Genomic DNA, 14,221 nt, shown 5'->3' on the forward strand with positions numbered 1-14,221 from the left:
CAAACAAACAAACAAACCAACATCAAACAACAAAAACAAAGAGGAAAAACAAAAATGTGCTAAAAGTCGTTTTTCTTTAATTTTTACAAAGTCTTTTCTGTACAAAATCACACCTCACGATTTGACAATAATACAAACACGGATATAACGCGACATACTTCAATTCAAGTGCATTCGGATCGATTATTGGCTGTCTAAAACGCCTCAGGAACGGATGCCTGTTAGATAACACGTTTTAAAATACTATTTACAATGTCTTGTGAGGTGAGTCTTAATATGAGAAGAGAATACCCCTGGTCTATGATTTAACCTGCTCTTCAGATTCTCCAGTTTTCTCTGAACTGTCCTCTGCAGGTGCCTAACAAGAAACAGACCAAAACTTTCATCAACACAACTTAACAGAAGCTGAAATTACTTTCGGTAACATCAGTCGTGGCGTGCCCGCGCGAGTCATTTTTATTATGTTTTTTTTTAAGGAAGGGAAGTGACTTGCGTTGCTATCCGATCGTGTGGGAAAACCTTGGAAGTCTTCGAACAACTTTGGGGGTTAAACTGACTGAAAGTATGATGGTGAATTTAAGCTTTGGTAAATGGTCATTTTGACACGAGCACGGGACAAAAGGATAAGATAGGATAGGAAAGGATAACTTTATTTAGACATGGTAGTTCCATCAGCTAAATAATTATTACTATTATCAACTAACTATTTATCTACCTAACTAGAATTATTAAAAATCCATCAATTTGGAACCAAAAGAGAAAATTTAGGGCCCCAATGAACCAATGACTTTCGTTACACTTGCCGCTTGCTGTTTTAAGCTTCTCAGTAAAATTGAGTAGTTTTGCGTTAGCAAAAGCCAGGACTGTTTGCACTAGTCTCATCTTTGTACCAGTTTTTTTGTTTTTTTTTTTTTTTCAAGAAAACATGAACGCGAATCTCACGTTTGCCGTGAACGCAATTCTAAATCTCTCCAATGGCGTGACATAAAAATCTGATGACTTTTTTTTTTCTTTTTGCTTTATATGAACAGAGGAAATGCACAAGAAATACCATGTTAGGTGCTAGAAAGAGGAAGAGAGAAAGGGAATCGGGCGCGCGCGCAACACGCGAGGGGAGCGAGGGAGAGGGGAAAGGAAGCTGCTATTTATACCTCGTCGGATTTCTTCTCCTCAGTCTCTTCATCCTTGTACTCCTCATGAGTGACGCCTTCCTGTGCGATGGCCTGTTTCACCTCAGCAAGAGCCGCATTCCTCTTGTTCTCTGCTTCTTCCAGAGCTTTCTTTTCAGCCTCAACAATCTTGAAGAACTCTGCTTCTGCTTTGCTCACCAGATCCTCTCCTTCCTCTTCCTCGGCTTGTTCATGAGTTTCCTCTCTGAAAAAAATTTTTCCAAAACCTTTCTATACTGTCCTGCCTTGACATTACCTCATAGTGTAAAAGTAACAAACGTTGATTGCCTGCTCTCTTTTACAGTGGAGCCGTATGAATGCGACTAACAGAAAGGTATTACTGGGTTATAGTTAGACAGAACAAGCGGGAGATAGCATCATTACACGCGGGTACCATGCGTGTAAATCCGCCATGTTACGCGCGCGTAACGCGCAATTAAACGAAATACACGAAAGGGCGTGTGAAATTTAGAGATTCGTGCAAAAGAGGACGAAACACTTAGTGTTCTAGTATATCAGTTACTCGTGGTAATTAGCGGCCTTGTCTCGAACAAAATTCTTCATTTCCAAACCGCTACTTGTTTCCGAAGAAGTGGTACGTTTTCAAATTTGCATTTAACTTCACGTAAGCCGGGGTTCCACTGTAAGTAAAAGCAGTTCTTTATGCTTTCCTTACTTGTCTTGTGAGCTCTTTGATCTTTCCTTTAACCGCATCTCACGATGTCTTGTTTCCAGAATCTTTTCCCTTTTTGTCTCCCTTTCAAACATCTGGATAAGAGGAAAAGCACATCAACTAACAAATCACACGTTGCAATCTTAGCTCACTGTTTCCGAGATGCTCTGTCTGTAAGGTACCAATCGATATAGTTCTAGTCTACTTCACGGCCCAGCTGTTCAAAGCACGATGAAGTTTAGCCAGAGTTAGTGTGAACTTTGAATCCAGTTTAATTACTTATCAATAAACATTTTGCCTTCCGTTTTGAGTTAAACTCTTCCTTTAGCTTTCCTCTAACTTTCAGTGAGCGAGATGAAAATTGACTCTTAATCGTGGATTAGCGTTAATCGGCTTCCAAACGACTGGGTCCAAGTTCTTTGATAATAGGAACGAGTAAAACAGAAACTTACAGATCACCTGAGCGCTAAAGAGGATATCAATGCGGTAACCACAAAGATAACGAGAGCTTATTAATTCTCTATCTATATGAAGTAAAGCACATCAGAGAGCCACACCTAGATGGCTTGAGAGACAAGGCTACTTTCGTTACTGGTGACCTCCAAATACTTACACAACTGTAGAAATAGCCTTCTTGCGGGTAACAGTGGCATACTTATAAACACATGAAAGCTTCAGCCTCGTTAAACAATATGTGATGCAAAATGCCCCAGAATGTAAACATGTTTACTTAGAATCAATCAATCAATCAATCAATCAATCAATCAATCAATCAATCAATCAATCAATCAATCGATCGATCAATCACCCACAACACAACCAATAGTCCTAAGTCCCGATTGAAGGAACTCATATTTTTCCTTTTTCCCTTGCTCCTCCACGTGACAAATTATTTATCTTTCTTAACATTGTGTCATCATGATCCTTAGTTAGCTTTAGCCAGTGTATGCATGCATGTAAAAGGTTCTCACCGCAGTAACTGATGCTTTCTCATTTCTCTGTATGTTACAAAGCCCATCAGATAACTCCAGCAAGGTGACAGTACCAGAGTGTGAGCCACAGGCTACCAACCTGCCCTGCTCTTGAACACGCAGTGCATTCAGAGACTCATCACAAACCTATGCAAGGCAAATATATTTCCAGATAAATATAATAAGGATGCTGTGGACTTATTGACTGAGTAGAGTTGATTGAGAAAATACTTTGCAGCAGATAACTTGTATGTAAAACACGATTAAGAGTGGACAATTTTACCAATATATGCCAAATTGGAATGTGGGGTAGGTAGCACCGTGCTGATGGTTTACAGTTTGACAAATTGTCAAGAGGTACATGTACCATTGTAGTGATTATTATCACCTTCAGAGAGGCAGCAGCCTGGGTTTTGGACATAATTATCATCACATCTGCCTCCTAATCATAGCCATCACTGGCAAAACCTTAAGGACAGTGCCTACTAATAAAGAAGTATTTTTGTGCAGTTTATGACTAATGCGGGCAAAGCAGATCTTAGCAAGGGCTACTGGAATCCACAAAGAAAATAGGGGGTAAGCACGCATACTTTAGAGATAATAAATTTAAAGCAACAATAATTCTAAAAAACAGCAAAATACAAAGCAATGTATGGCATTTTATTTCCAAATTGAAGCCTAATGCATGGTTACCCCCAATTTTCTTTTTGGATACCATGAGCACTTGCTAAGTTCTGCTTTGCCCGCATAGTCATAAACCCCACAAAAATACTTCTTTATTAGTAGGCACCACCCATAGGAAACTCGAGTATCTCAAGATGTGCAGAACGTATGCACAGTAACAAAAGTAGGCACCGTCCTTAAATCCCCCTCAACCAGCCTTGAGTTACACGTGGGTGGAGCAGTTAGTAAATCAGAGTGCATGATCTCTAAATAAACTTACGTGCATTCTGGCATATGAACTTCCTCTTTTAACTACCTCATAGGAAATGTGTCCTGAATAAATAATTAAGTTAATCACCTGAATACTGAGTGTAGGGTCATTCTGTTTGAAGAGGTAATCCCACACATCTAAAGTGCCATCCATCTTGGTAGTAAAGAACACTGCAGGTCGCACAGGACTCCAACAGCCATCTGTCATGTATGACATGTGTTGCCTGGTGACAAAAAACAAGGAATTGCTATTACTCTAGAATCGAGTGCAAGCATTGCGAGCGTTAGCTCTTCAACAGAGCCCTGACCTTGCAATAATCAGCAAGAGTCGAGTGTCGGAGGTGTCAGCCCTTAAGCATTCAATACAGCTCACGAATTACAGAAGGATGTTTGTAAAGTGTCAATAAGTCCTTACAAAGCTTACTATGTGGATCACTATGGTTTAATAAATTAGAAATAAACAAAAAAAAACATTTAATTTAATGACATACTTGGTCCACATGATGGATGATTCCCTGAGATCTTCAGACCAAATCTGTAAATTATGAGAAAAATGCACAGATCAATGCAACTGCATCAACTTAATTAATATACCTACAGTTACTGATATACTTTTGTTTGCAAGGATACATCCCTCAGAGCATCTCCTTGTGATCATACAATCATCATACACGTATGTTATCAGATTACATCACTGGGAATAGTCAAACCTCCTGCAGCTAAAAGCTTACTTTTTTTGAAAACTAAAACTAAAAGCATCCTTGTCATGTGGCAATTTAACATAGGATGTGGTTGCGTTCAAAAATTAATACATAGTAAATTTACCTTAGAAAGAGGCAAGGAATTAGGGGGGGGGGGGGGGGGAAAGAAAAATAACTTGCATGTACACTACGAAGGTTTGACATCAATCCTGCTGAGGGGCGCAGAACCCCGGGGGGGGGGGGGGGGGGTACTCCAAAAAAAATTGGGCAGGGGTGTGCGGCCTGCTTCCTAAAACCCTTATCCTATTTATGACTAAAATCTGCGATTTTCCCTACCCTATTTATGACTAAAATCTGCGATTTTCCCTACCCTATTTATGACCTGAAGTAGCTTCTTCTAAAAAAAATCGAACCCAGGACTAGAGTGCAAAAATCTATACCCTATTTATTACCAAAATGGCAGCAAAATGGCTAAAAGCGATACCCTATTTATGACCAAAACAGCCGAAAAACCAGACCCTTTGGCGCCGCACATACCTATATAGTCCATATAAGGGAGTACCCCAACCCCCCCCCCCCCCCCCCGGGCGCAGAACTTAGAAAGTTAGCAGCATAAAGCTTTTGGAATAGCATCCCTAAAAAGAGACTACTTCTTCTTGAGAGAAGCGACTGCTAATATTTTTAATTTTTGTAACTCAAGAGGTACAGCTGTTTTGATGGAAATGGAAGTAATTGGTTGCACAGTTATTCCTTGTATCAGTAACTGCCAATAGATCAGCAGTGTAGAGGCTCAAGAAATGGACAGAAATAAATATCTCGTGGCTGGCCTTACCCTGGCAGTCCAGTCACCTATGGTCAAGAAGTTCTTGGGGAAGAATGGATTACGCTGCAATGAATAATAAATAAAACAAAACATGTCAGTCACTTATTGACATAATTTTTAATTTCCATTTAATTGAGTAATTTTCAAAGAACAATAAAAGCCAGCAAATCCACCCACCTGAACAGCATATACAGGCCCATAATGCTGAGAAAATGAGCAGACAATCTTCTCTGATGGAGATTTAGCCTTTCGATTGCAGGACAGCACTGAACCTTGCTCTGTTCCCACCATGAACTTGGTTGGCATGGTAGGTTCAAATTCCAGTGAAACTCCTCCCTGTGGGCGTGGGTCTTTCTTTACATTTGGACACAGCAAGAGGGATTCTGTTGGCTCACCCATCTTACGAATATCCCACCACAAAACTTGTCCATCAGTGCTGGTGGAGAAGCATTCAGTACCTGTGGGGACATTTTTGGCATTTAAGAAGTGTAACAAAAAGAAGATTCATGTTCTCCCTTGAGGAAAGGGATGACTTTGCACTAAAATCAACATTTATTTATTAAGAGTTACATGTAGATTTACTTAATTCACATACTGTAGAAACCATTTTTGTTACGTGTCACTGACAATGATGTCAATTATGTCAACTATTGAGTGAGGGTGATGGTGGCAATGTTCATGATAATGATGATGATGATGATAATGACGTTGATAGTGATCTTAGTAATGATATTGACAATGATCTTGGTAATGGTCACTGATAATGATGATGATGCTGATGATGAACATCACAATGACATTATGATGATCCCATATACTAACCTGTCTTGGACTGAAGGAATATCGTTTTGTAGATGGGATCCCTGTGGCTGAACTCAATGGCTGTCATTTCGACTGGATGTGATCCCTTCCGTGTATCCCAAAAACCTGCGAGGGTAATAAGAAATGTAAAAATACTGGAAACCAATAATGCAAGAAGCCTGATCCAAACAATACTGAGGTTACAAAAATTTGAAAGTGCTTTAATTACAGTATAAACTGTTAAAATGCCACAAGCTAATGGCTAATAACCACAACACCGTTTCTTTGTACTTAATGCCTGGACTCCTGGCTCTTATTTAGTTTATCAGAGTCAAGCAAAGCTTGAGTTAGTGTAGTAAATCACTTAATATACAGAGTTTGCCTAATGCCCATAGTTACCTAGCTGTCCATTGTAGCATCCCCCCACAAGAATATGAGGATCCTTTGGATTGTACTCCAAGCAAACTAGTGGCGACACTGGCTTAAGAGCAAGTTCTGGTTTATTGGGATTCTCTGTAAGGAAACAAATTATAGTTATTAGTTTAATAAAATATCTACTAGGAAAATTGCCATCTAATCACCATTAAATAAAATGACACTGTATATAGTATGGAATTATCCAGTAATTTACAGCTGTAATTGATATTAATAGTAACATTATAATTAATCTGTAAACATGGCAATAGCTTTTCATAATTCAGGACAATAATTTATTCATTTCTCCTGTCAATAGAAAAGCCTGTTTTCATGCTCATTAATAATTCAAGAAAAGAAAACAAGGGAAATCACTAGTGACTGCGGTAACCATGAAGGAGGTTTGGAAATAACCTTAAGTATCATAAAATTTGGTCAACACTTTCTTGCAATGAATTAGGCATGAGAAAGGCAGCTCTGGAATGACTATAAATTTCCAAGAAGATAATTTTAAATTTATAACTCCTTACCAATATCCCAGATGTAGGAATCCATGGAAGTTTCTCCTGCAAACTTTTGAAACTCTAAAATGGAATAAGCTACAGCCAGCTTCCTTGTGCTTTCAGGATACCATGACAGACTGGTGGCTGTGCGCTTCGCATCATGAGGATCTCTTAAATATTGGCAACACATATGTAATAAGAAATGACACAAACATGTGGGGTTTTCAATAGGTTATTGCCCTGTATTAAAAACTAATGGCTTAATTAAGGCCCAGCCCCACTGTTTTAAAACTTATGATATACTTTTGCCTCTTTTGGGCCAATGGAGCCACAATAAAGTTTACTCACTTCTCCTTTAGCTTCCTGAGCAATTAGCCAAGGAGGCACCAAAACAGCTGATGATAATGGGGGAATTGGGGCTCAGGGGGGTGGGGGGGGGGGATCACAGGAAAGGGAAGGAGAACTGAAGATGGAATGAGAATGGCTGGAGCTTAACAGAATTCCTGTTGCATAAATTGACTATAACCATAACATAATGGCATGTTGTCATTACCCATTTATACAACTGGGTAAAGAGAAAATGCAGAGTAAAGTTTCTTGCCTATGGATGTGATAGCAAAGGCTTAAGGCCTTAAATCACCACCCTTCAGTTCTGACATCCATTGCAGACTAGTCATTAATCACCACTGGGCACCTCTAAAGAAACCAGGATAAACTGACATAATAATATATAATAATTATTATTATTTTTTGTGCGAGGGTGAGATGTGAGAAAGAATTTTGCATATTGTAATATTATTTTCAATTGGTGAGAGACACCAGGCAAGGTGTGGGAACTGGAAAATCGTTAAGGTTACAGGAAGCAGGAAGTTTGAAGCCATCGCTAGTCAGAATTTAAGGAACTAAAATCTTACCTGAATACATTGATGGTTTTGGCAGAAGGTGGGTCCCCTGATGTATCTGCATCAATCTCAGCAAAATATTCCTCATAGATGTCAATGGCATTGTTTTGTTTGATGCAATGTTCCATAACCTAACCACAGGGACAATGAAACAGAAAAATGTCACAGTGAAATGTGCCAGTTTGGGTGATCATATCTACATTCATTGTCTTAAATTAAAATAAAAAAATATGTCAAACTGTCCTAACGCTGTTGTACAATATCTATTTTTTTACCTACTAATTAAAACAATCTTTTATCGATCCACAGTTCACATATCTAAAAATATTTCTTTATTAATAGACTGCTACAGTACATACATTATAGTAACTGAGACAGTAGAGAGTAGAGTAATAAGGGGAGAGGGGAGGGGGAGGGGAGTGTACTTACATTTCCAAGCTGTTGTATGGTGTTCATGTATATTTCATCCTTTTCCACTTTCTTCCTGTATCTGATGGTTTGTTCAACTTCAGCAGGATTGACATCTTTAGGCCAGCCCCCTTCCACATGATTTATACCCCGACTCTCTGTTTCAAACCGCTCTGTGTTCACCTAGAGTACAATGTACATACAAATAAATGATTTGATTATTTATTGTCAACAAGTTCTTACTTGTATAATATACATGCAGGGCTGTCATTAAGTTTTCAGCCACATGTTGCATTAAGCTTCTCAGCCGTGACAGCGTTGTTAATTTCTGAGTAAAATAACCTTTCAACCATCAAGATCAGCCATAACATCAAGGTTCTTTCAAGGGTATTCAGCCATAACAGGTGTTTCGGGTTACGGCCCTTAATGACAGCTCTGACATGTATACGTCTACCACTCTCATGTACCGCATGACAGTTTCAATCATGTGGGACGGAAAAGTTGATCTTGTACTCCTGTAGAGACTTCCATTCCCAGTTCATAAATTAAACCTGGGCTACTCCACATAAACTTAAAGGGCCCTAGTCAGCCACACCTTTGTTTTTGTTTATATGCGAGAGTTTGGCTATTATATTTTATTCGGAGTATGTCAAAATGAATGAAATCAATGTGAAACTACTAAAGATAATGAAACATACTTTCAGGAACACAACTTACAGTAAAGCAATAAGATTTCGCTTCACCATGCAATATCAATAATTTCGATGGCATCGAAAATGGCGGAGGCTGACTAGGGTCCTTTAAAGCAAACATCTTTATATATGACAATACAGTCAGTCCAATCCGAGAAAAGTCCTTTCCATGCTAGTAATGGTAGCAATCTTACAACTATGACATCTACAAACACATTGCCCAACATTGACATCTAAAGCACTGATTCTCACCTCATGCTCAGACATTTCCTGAACACATTGAATCCCTGTGTCACAAGGATTTTTCTCAATATAATCCTGAAGAAGTTTCTCATCTGGAGCTATGTCAACATGGAGCTCAGCTTGACGATCAGAGAAATTACACTGACGTCCAAATTCACTTCTCTTCTTCGTGTACACATACACAATCTCCATGTTAGTTAGTTATGTATAGACAAGACCTGGGAAAAAATAAAGCCAAGTTTGATAGTGTGTCGCCTGCTCATTCAGTTAGAAATGTTTGAGAGCTTGTCAAATTATAACAACAGCCAAATCAAACACAATGTTAATATTATATTATTTTTTTCCCTTAATATTGGAAAGTTGCGTGGAATATTCAAATATTGATGAGATATACAGAAAGAGCCTTAAGTTTTTCATCTGTAAAAGTGCTAAGCTTACATGTAAGATTATTGGTTCAATAAAAAATCAGTTAAGCTTAATTACGAGGAAGAAGAACTTGGAATGACATTGAAACGTACAATTGGGATAATAGAACGCATGCAAGCTAAACATCAAGGGTCCACTCCTCTACTTCCTTGAAACTTAACCTTCCTACCTACAAACTTCAGCCCAAGTTTACAATAGCTAGACTGTCGAGACATTCTTGTCAAGTTAACGTTACCAGAGGTCAAATTTTGTGCAGCGAAAGAACAACTAGATTTTCACTGTTGTTAAAAATAATATAGCCATTTCCAATCCAAAGACGGATAAAATGTGCAACTAAAACTACGATTATAGCCATACCTTCCACTCAATGTGCACAGAACATACAGAAGAAAGCCTAAAAAGAGTCCACGATCACCACAGTCCAAGATGGCCGACTTGTTGTCGTCTCTTTTGCTTGGCAACCCGGGGAGGCTTGGTTACAATAGTTGCGACCTGGTTACAAAGTCATCGTCATTTTTGCCGGTTTTTGGCAGTTCATGTTCTCAGATGCAAGCTGTGCTAGATTTTGGTCCAGTTTTATTCGCTAGAACCTCCAAATATTGTTTGTGGGTTGGTTCAAAGTTTTTCTCATCTTCCAGTTGTTATTCCAGTCGTTTTAGTGCTGGACAAACGACGGAAGAAATTGTAAAATGGATGGCAGAACATGCCCCTGTGTTTGGAGTGAATGGAAAAGACATTACAGTTTTACACGAGCCTAATCAATTTTATACCACACTGAAGGTACAAATTTCTGAATTATCTGAAATCTTATTTTTTTTTTCACAATTTTTAATGTTCCTTTTCTGTTCAAGGATAATGTCAGCAAAGCCAAAGAAAGGATTATTTTGGCTTCACTTTATCTGGGCACTGGTACCAAAGAGCAACAACTTGTAAGTATAGCTCTGTTTAATAGTTTGAGTTTATTTTCGATTTTTTGTTTCGATCCTAACTTCAAGATGGTCTACCAGTTATATCAATCAATCAGTCAGTCAGTATTATTAAAATGTTTATCTTAAACAGTACAAAAGTCTTTGATCCGATTTAAAGGACACACTGAAACTACTATTCTTTCAAAGGTAAAATAAATACTATTTCACTTTATTTTGTTTTACAGGTTGACTGCATTCATGAGGCGGTAAAGAGATCTGCGGAATCAGACCAGTCACTAAATGTTGAGATCCTTTTGGAGCACACCCGGGGATCCAGGGGAAAACACAACTCCCGTACCATGCTGCTCCCACTTGTTCAGAATTTTACTGATGCTGTAAAAGTCTCATTATATCATTCTCCTAACTTGAGAGGACTGCTTAAACTACTTCTGCCTGAGAGATTCAATGAGACAGTGGCTCTTACACACTTAAAGGTTTACCTTACAGATGACACCTTGATCATGAGTGGGTCTGTATTGCCTTTTTCAGTAAAACTAATGATTTGACTTCCATGTAGCAAGCAGTGATGCTGCAATATCACTAGCCTTGGGAAAGTCCATTTTGGTGTATAGTGGAACCCAGCCTTACCCTGCGAGCAAAGGCCCTTCGATCTTCCTAGATTCATGTAAGTCTTATATAGGAAGATCAAAGGGCCTCTGCTCACAGGGTAACCCAGCCTAGAATTATGTAACCTGACAATATGCTTATCTCATTATTAAGGCCATTATTCTAGTCCAAAGAAGTAAGTAAGTGAGTAAAAACTTTCTTTCAAGAGGGTGGCCCCTTCAGCTCAAAGGCTGGTATCCAAGAAAAGCTTCTACAGTCATTTTCCTTTGTAAGACCCCTTTATCAGGTCACTTCATTAATGTAGCTGGCCTTTTGGTGGCTAGATTAATGGTTTGTCTTTTTAATATTTTTAATTTAAAACAGATATCAGAAGAGCTAAGATCAGTATACATAATGTAGCCCTAGTGACATGAAGAGCGATGACGAAGATGATGTTTTTATTTTCCTGAGAATCAGCTGCATACATTAAAGTCATTGTTGACACCAGTTTATTAACTGATTTATTGTCATATTCTGGTAAAATTAATTTCAGTGGGTCATGTGGTATGTTGCTATCTTTTTTCTCAGGGCAAACTTAAGCGCTGATTACTTCACCAATCGTCAAGATCGCTACATTGAAATCAAGAATTGTGCACCATTGGCAGACTACTTCCATGGACTTGTTTCAATCGTCAGGTCATTTTCTTTTCACCTTCAGCCAGACAATTCTACAGTAATGAGCAAAACCTTCCCTGAGCATCCAACTAAAGGATTTGATCGTGGAAAAAAATTCAAGGCAGAGGCTGGGAAGAGAGTGGCTCAATATTTACTAAAGCAGAAAGAAGAAAACCAATTCCAGGATTTATTAAGAGCATCAAACCAACAATTTGACACATGGATTGTACCCTTAGTACAAATGTTTCCATTTGGAATTCGTCAGGATGAGTTTATCACATCAGAGTTACTGAGAAGTGCAAGTCAAGGCAGCATGCTTTTCTTGGCTTCTGGTTATTTTAATTTAACAAGAAAATACATTGACATCTTGTTGAAGTCATCTGCAAAGTGTGAAATACTGACAGCACACCCAACTGTGAATGGTTTCTATAATGCAAAAGGAGTTGCTGGTAAGACTGCTTACTTTTGCATTCATATCAAAATTCTCCTTACTACGTTCAAACATTTTCTCTGATCTGCCGTGGGAGAATTTGATGTTAATTAACAGGTTTTCTGTTCCTGGTTGTTGGAAGGGCAGATAATTTTATCCAGCTGATAAATCGCTGTCCAGTGGGTAATAAACTTAATCCAACTATAAGGACATTTTATTCTCTGGAAAATGATTTATTCATTGGATAACAGAGACCTGGTCAGTAAGGAAAAACACAACTAGATTCTACAATAAAGCAACTTTTGAGAAATGGCTGCAAAAAATATTCTTTGTAATGATGCAGTGCTTCTGATTGATTCCAGTTGTCGCAAAATTATTTTAGCCAAATTATAATGTACCAGATGTACCAGACGTGGGTACTTTCATAGACACTTGTATGTACTTTTTGCACTTTTTTCATTTAATTACTAATTAATTTTATTTTCATCTGATCAAACAAATTTTACATGTAATGTAAACCTGACAAGTTAAGCTCTTTATAGTTATTTTGGTTGCCCTGCTACCAACTTTCGTGTTCAAAGAAAAATTGATCAATTGTAATTTCTTTCTGTTTTTGGTACAAATAAATTGTTGTTGTTGGTAGAACCCAGCATCAGACTGAGTATTCCAGGAAGGTATTTTAGTTTTGGATCAGTTTTCATTGTAGTTTTGCCAGTGATCAAGTTACATGTATTTTGTTTGATTACTTGTTGTAACTCATGTTTTCGTTTCTTTCCCCAGGAGGTATACCTCATGCATATACCCTGCTAGCACAGGATTTCTACAAACTTATCCTTGAACATGAGCAGACAGCTCACATCTCTGTACAGGAATATATGCGTGATGACTGGACATTTCATGTCAAAGGGCTTTGGTACTATCCTGCAAATAAGCCATTGCCAAATTTGACTCTGATAGGTTCACCAAATTTTGGACACCGTTCTGTATATCGGGATTTAGAAGCACAGGCTGCCATAGTTACAAATAATCAGAGCCTCAGTGAAGCCCTTCACAAAGAACAATCGCGCCTTTATTGTAGTGCACAGTGCGTGACTGGTGAGACATTCACACAACCTGAACGTAAAACTCCATTTTGGGTGTATTGTGTTACGAGACTGATAAAGAATCTACTTTGACAATGTGTCTATTTATTTGAAAGGAAATGAATAAAATATTAATAGTTTTAAATTTTATGGTTTACATTATTGTCCCTTTTCTCCTTAAAGAAGCCGCCTCACAGGGACCTACATAAATCTACATCTTATTTAGCCTAATAGATATAAATATCCCAACTCCCTTAAGGCTGGTTTTCACTAGCGACGGAGTCGGAGTCTTAAGCGGAGTTGTAAGAGCGCTTATGACCTAGTGAAAATCAAAAATCGGAGTCGTAAGCGGATTCATAAGCGCGACGGAATCGGAGTCAGAAAAATCAGAACATTTCCAGTTTCTTCCGACTCCGCTTACGACTCCATCGCTTACGTTCCTGAATCGGAACGCTGTTTTCACTAGATCATAAGCTCTGCGCTTCTGATTACGACTCCGACTCCGTCGCTAGTGAAAACCAGCCTTTAAATATTTGAAATTTGGGATGCGCTTCTCATTCTAGTAAAAATTCTTTAAAATATAAGTGAATAAGTTGTGTTCTACATTCTGTTGACCCCTAATGAGGTCTCAATAATCCTTTCCTTGCTTAGCCAGTTAGCCTTCCGCACTCCTCCACCCTTAACCCTGTCACCCTCCGCCCCCCATCCTTCATTCCCACACAAAATACAAACTGATACTCCTTACAGACCCTCAATTGTGTGTGAGAAAAAAAAAAGCAAGGTTCCCATCACAAACACCAGTGGTTATGATTCAGAGTAGCATATATAAAGGAGTGATTATTTTTATCTCCTGGGGTTACT

At 38.5% G+C, this 14,221-nt stretch overlaps 2 protein-coding genes across 2 annotated transcripts; one reads left to right on the top strand and one right to left on the bottom strand.

Annotated features, from left to right (window-relative positions):
* Positions 1-55: 55 nt before the first annotated feature.
* LOC146486191 (dynein intermediate chain 3, ciliary-like) lies at positions 56-10,116 on the bottom strand. The gene is made up of 15 exons (XM_085099326.1): positions 10,017-10,116; positions 9,243-9,451; positions 8,320-8,481; positions 7,903-8,021; positions 7,016-7,158; positions 6,471-6,584; positions 6,093-6,197; positions 5,448-5,728; positions 5,280-5,333; positions 4,238-4,281; positions 3,835-3,970; positions 2,814-2,960; positions 1,846-1,937; positions 1,152-1,374; positions 56-358 (listed from the first exon to the last, which is right to left on the bottom strand). Exons 2-15 carry the CDS (start codon positions 9,423-9,425, stop codon positions 299-301), a joined length of 1,863 nt encoding a protein of 620 aa, XP_084955452.1. The 5' UTR covers positions 9,426-9,451; positions 10,017-10,116; the 3' UTR covers positions 56-298.
* A 36-nt stretch (positions 10,117-10,152) lies between these two features.
* On the top strand, positions 10,153-13,516 carry LOC146486192 (CDP-diacylglycerol--glycerol-3-phosphate 3-phosphatidyltransferase, mitochondrial-like). Its single transcript, XM_085099333.1, has 5 exons — positions 10,153-10,439; positions 10,511-10,588; positions 10,813-11,096; positions 11,762-12,297; positions 13,059-13,516. The coding sequence occupies exons 1-5, from the start codon at positions 10,206-10,208 to the stop codon at positions 13,451-13,453; spliced, it is 1,527 nt and encodes a 508-aa protein (XP_084955459.1). The 5' UTR covers positions 10,153-10,205; the 3' UTR covers positions 13,454-13,516.
* Positions 13,517-14,221: the final 705 nt, after the last annotated feature.

Source organism: Pavona decussata, unplaced genomic scaffold (assembly GCF_977016875.1).
Source record: "Pavona decussata unplaced genomic scaffold, jaPavDecu1.1 SCAFFOLD_21, whole genome shotgun sequence".
Lineage (NCBI taxonomy): Eukaryota > Metazoa > Cnidaria > Anthozoa > Scleractinia > Agariciidae > Pavona > Pavona decussata.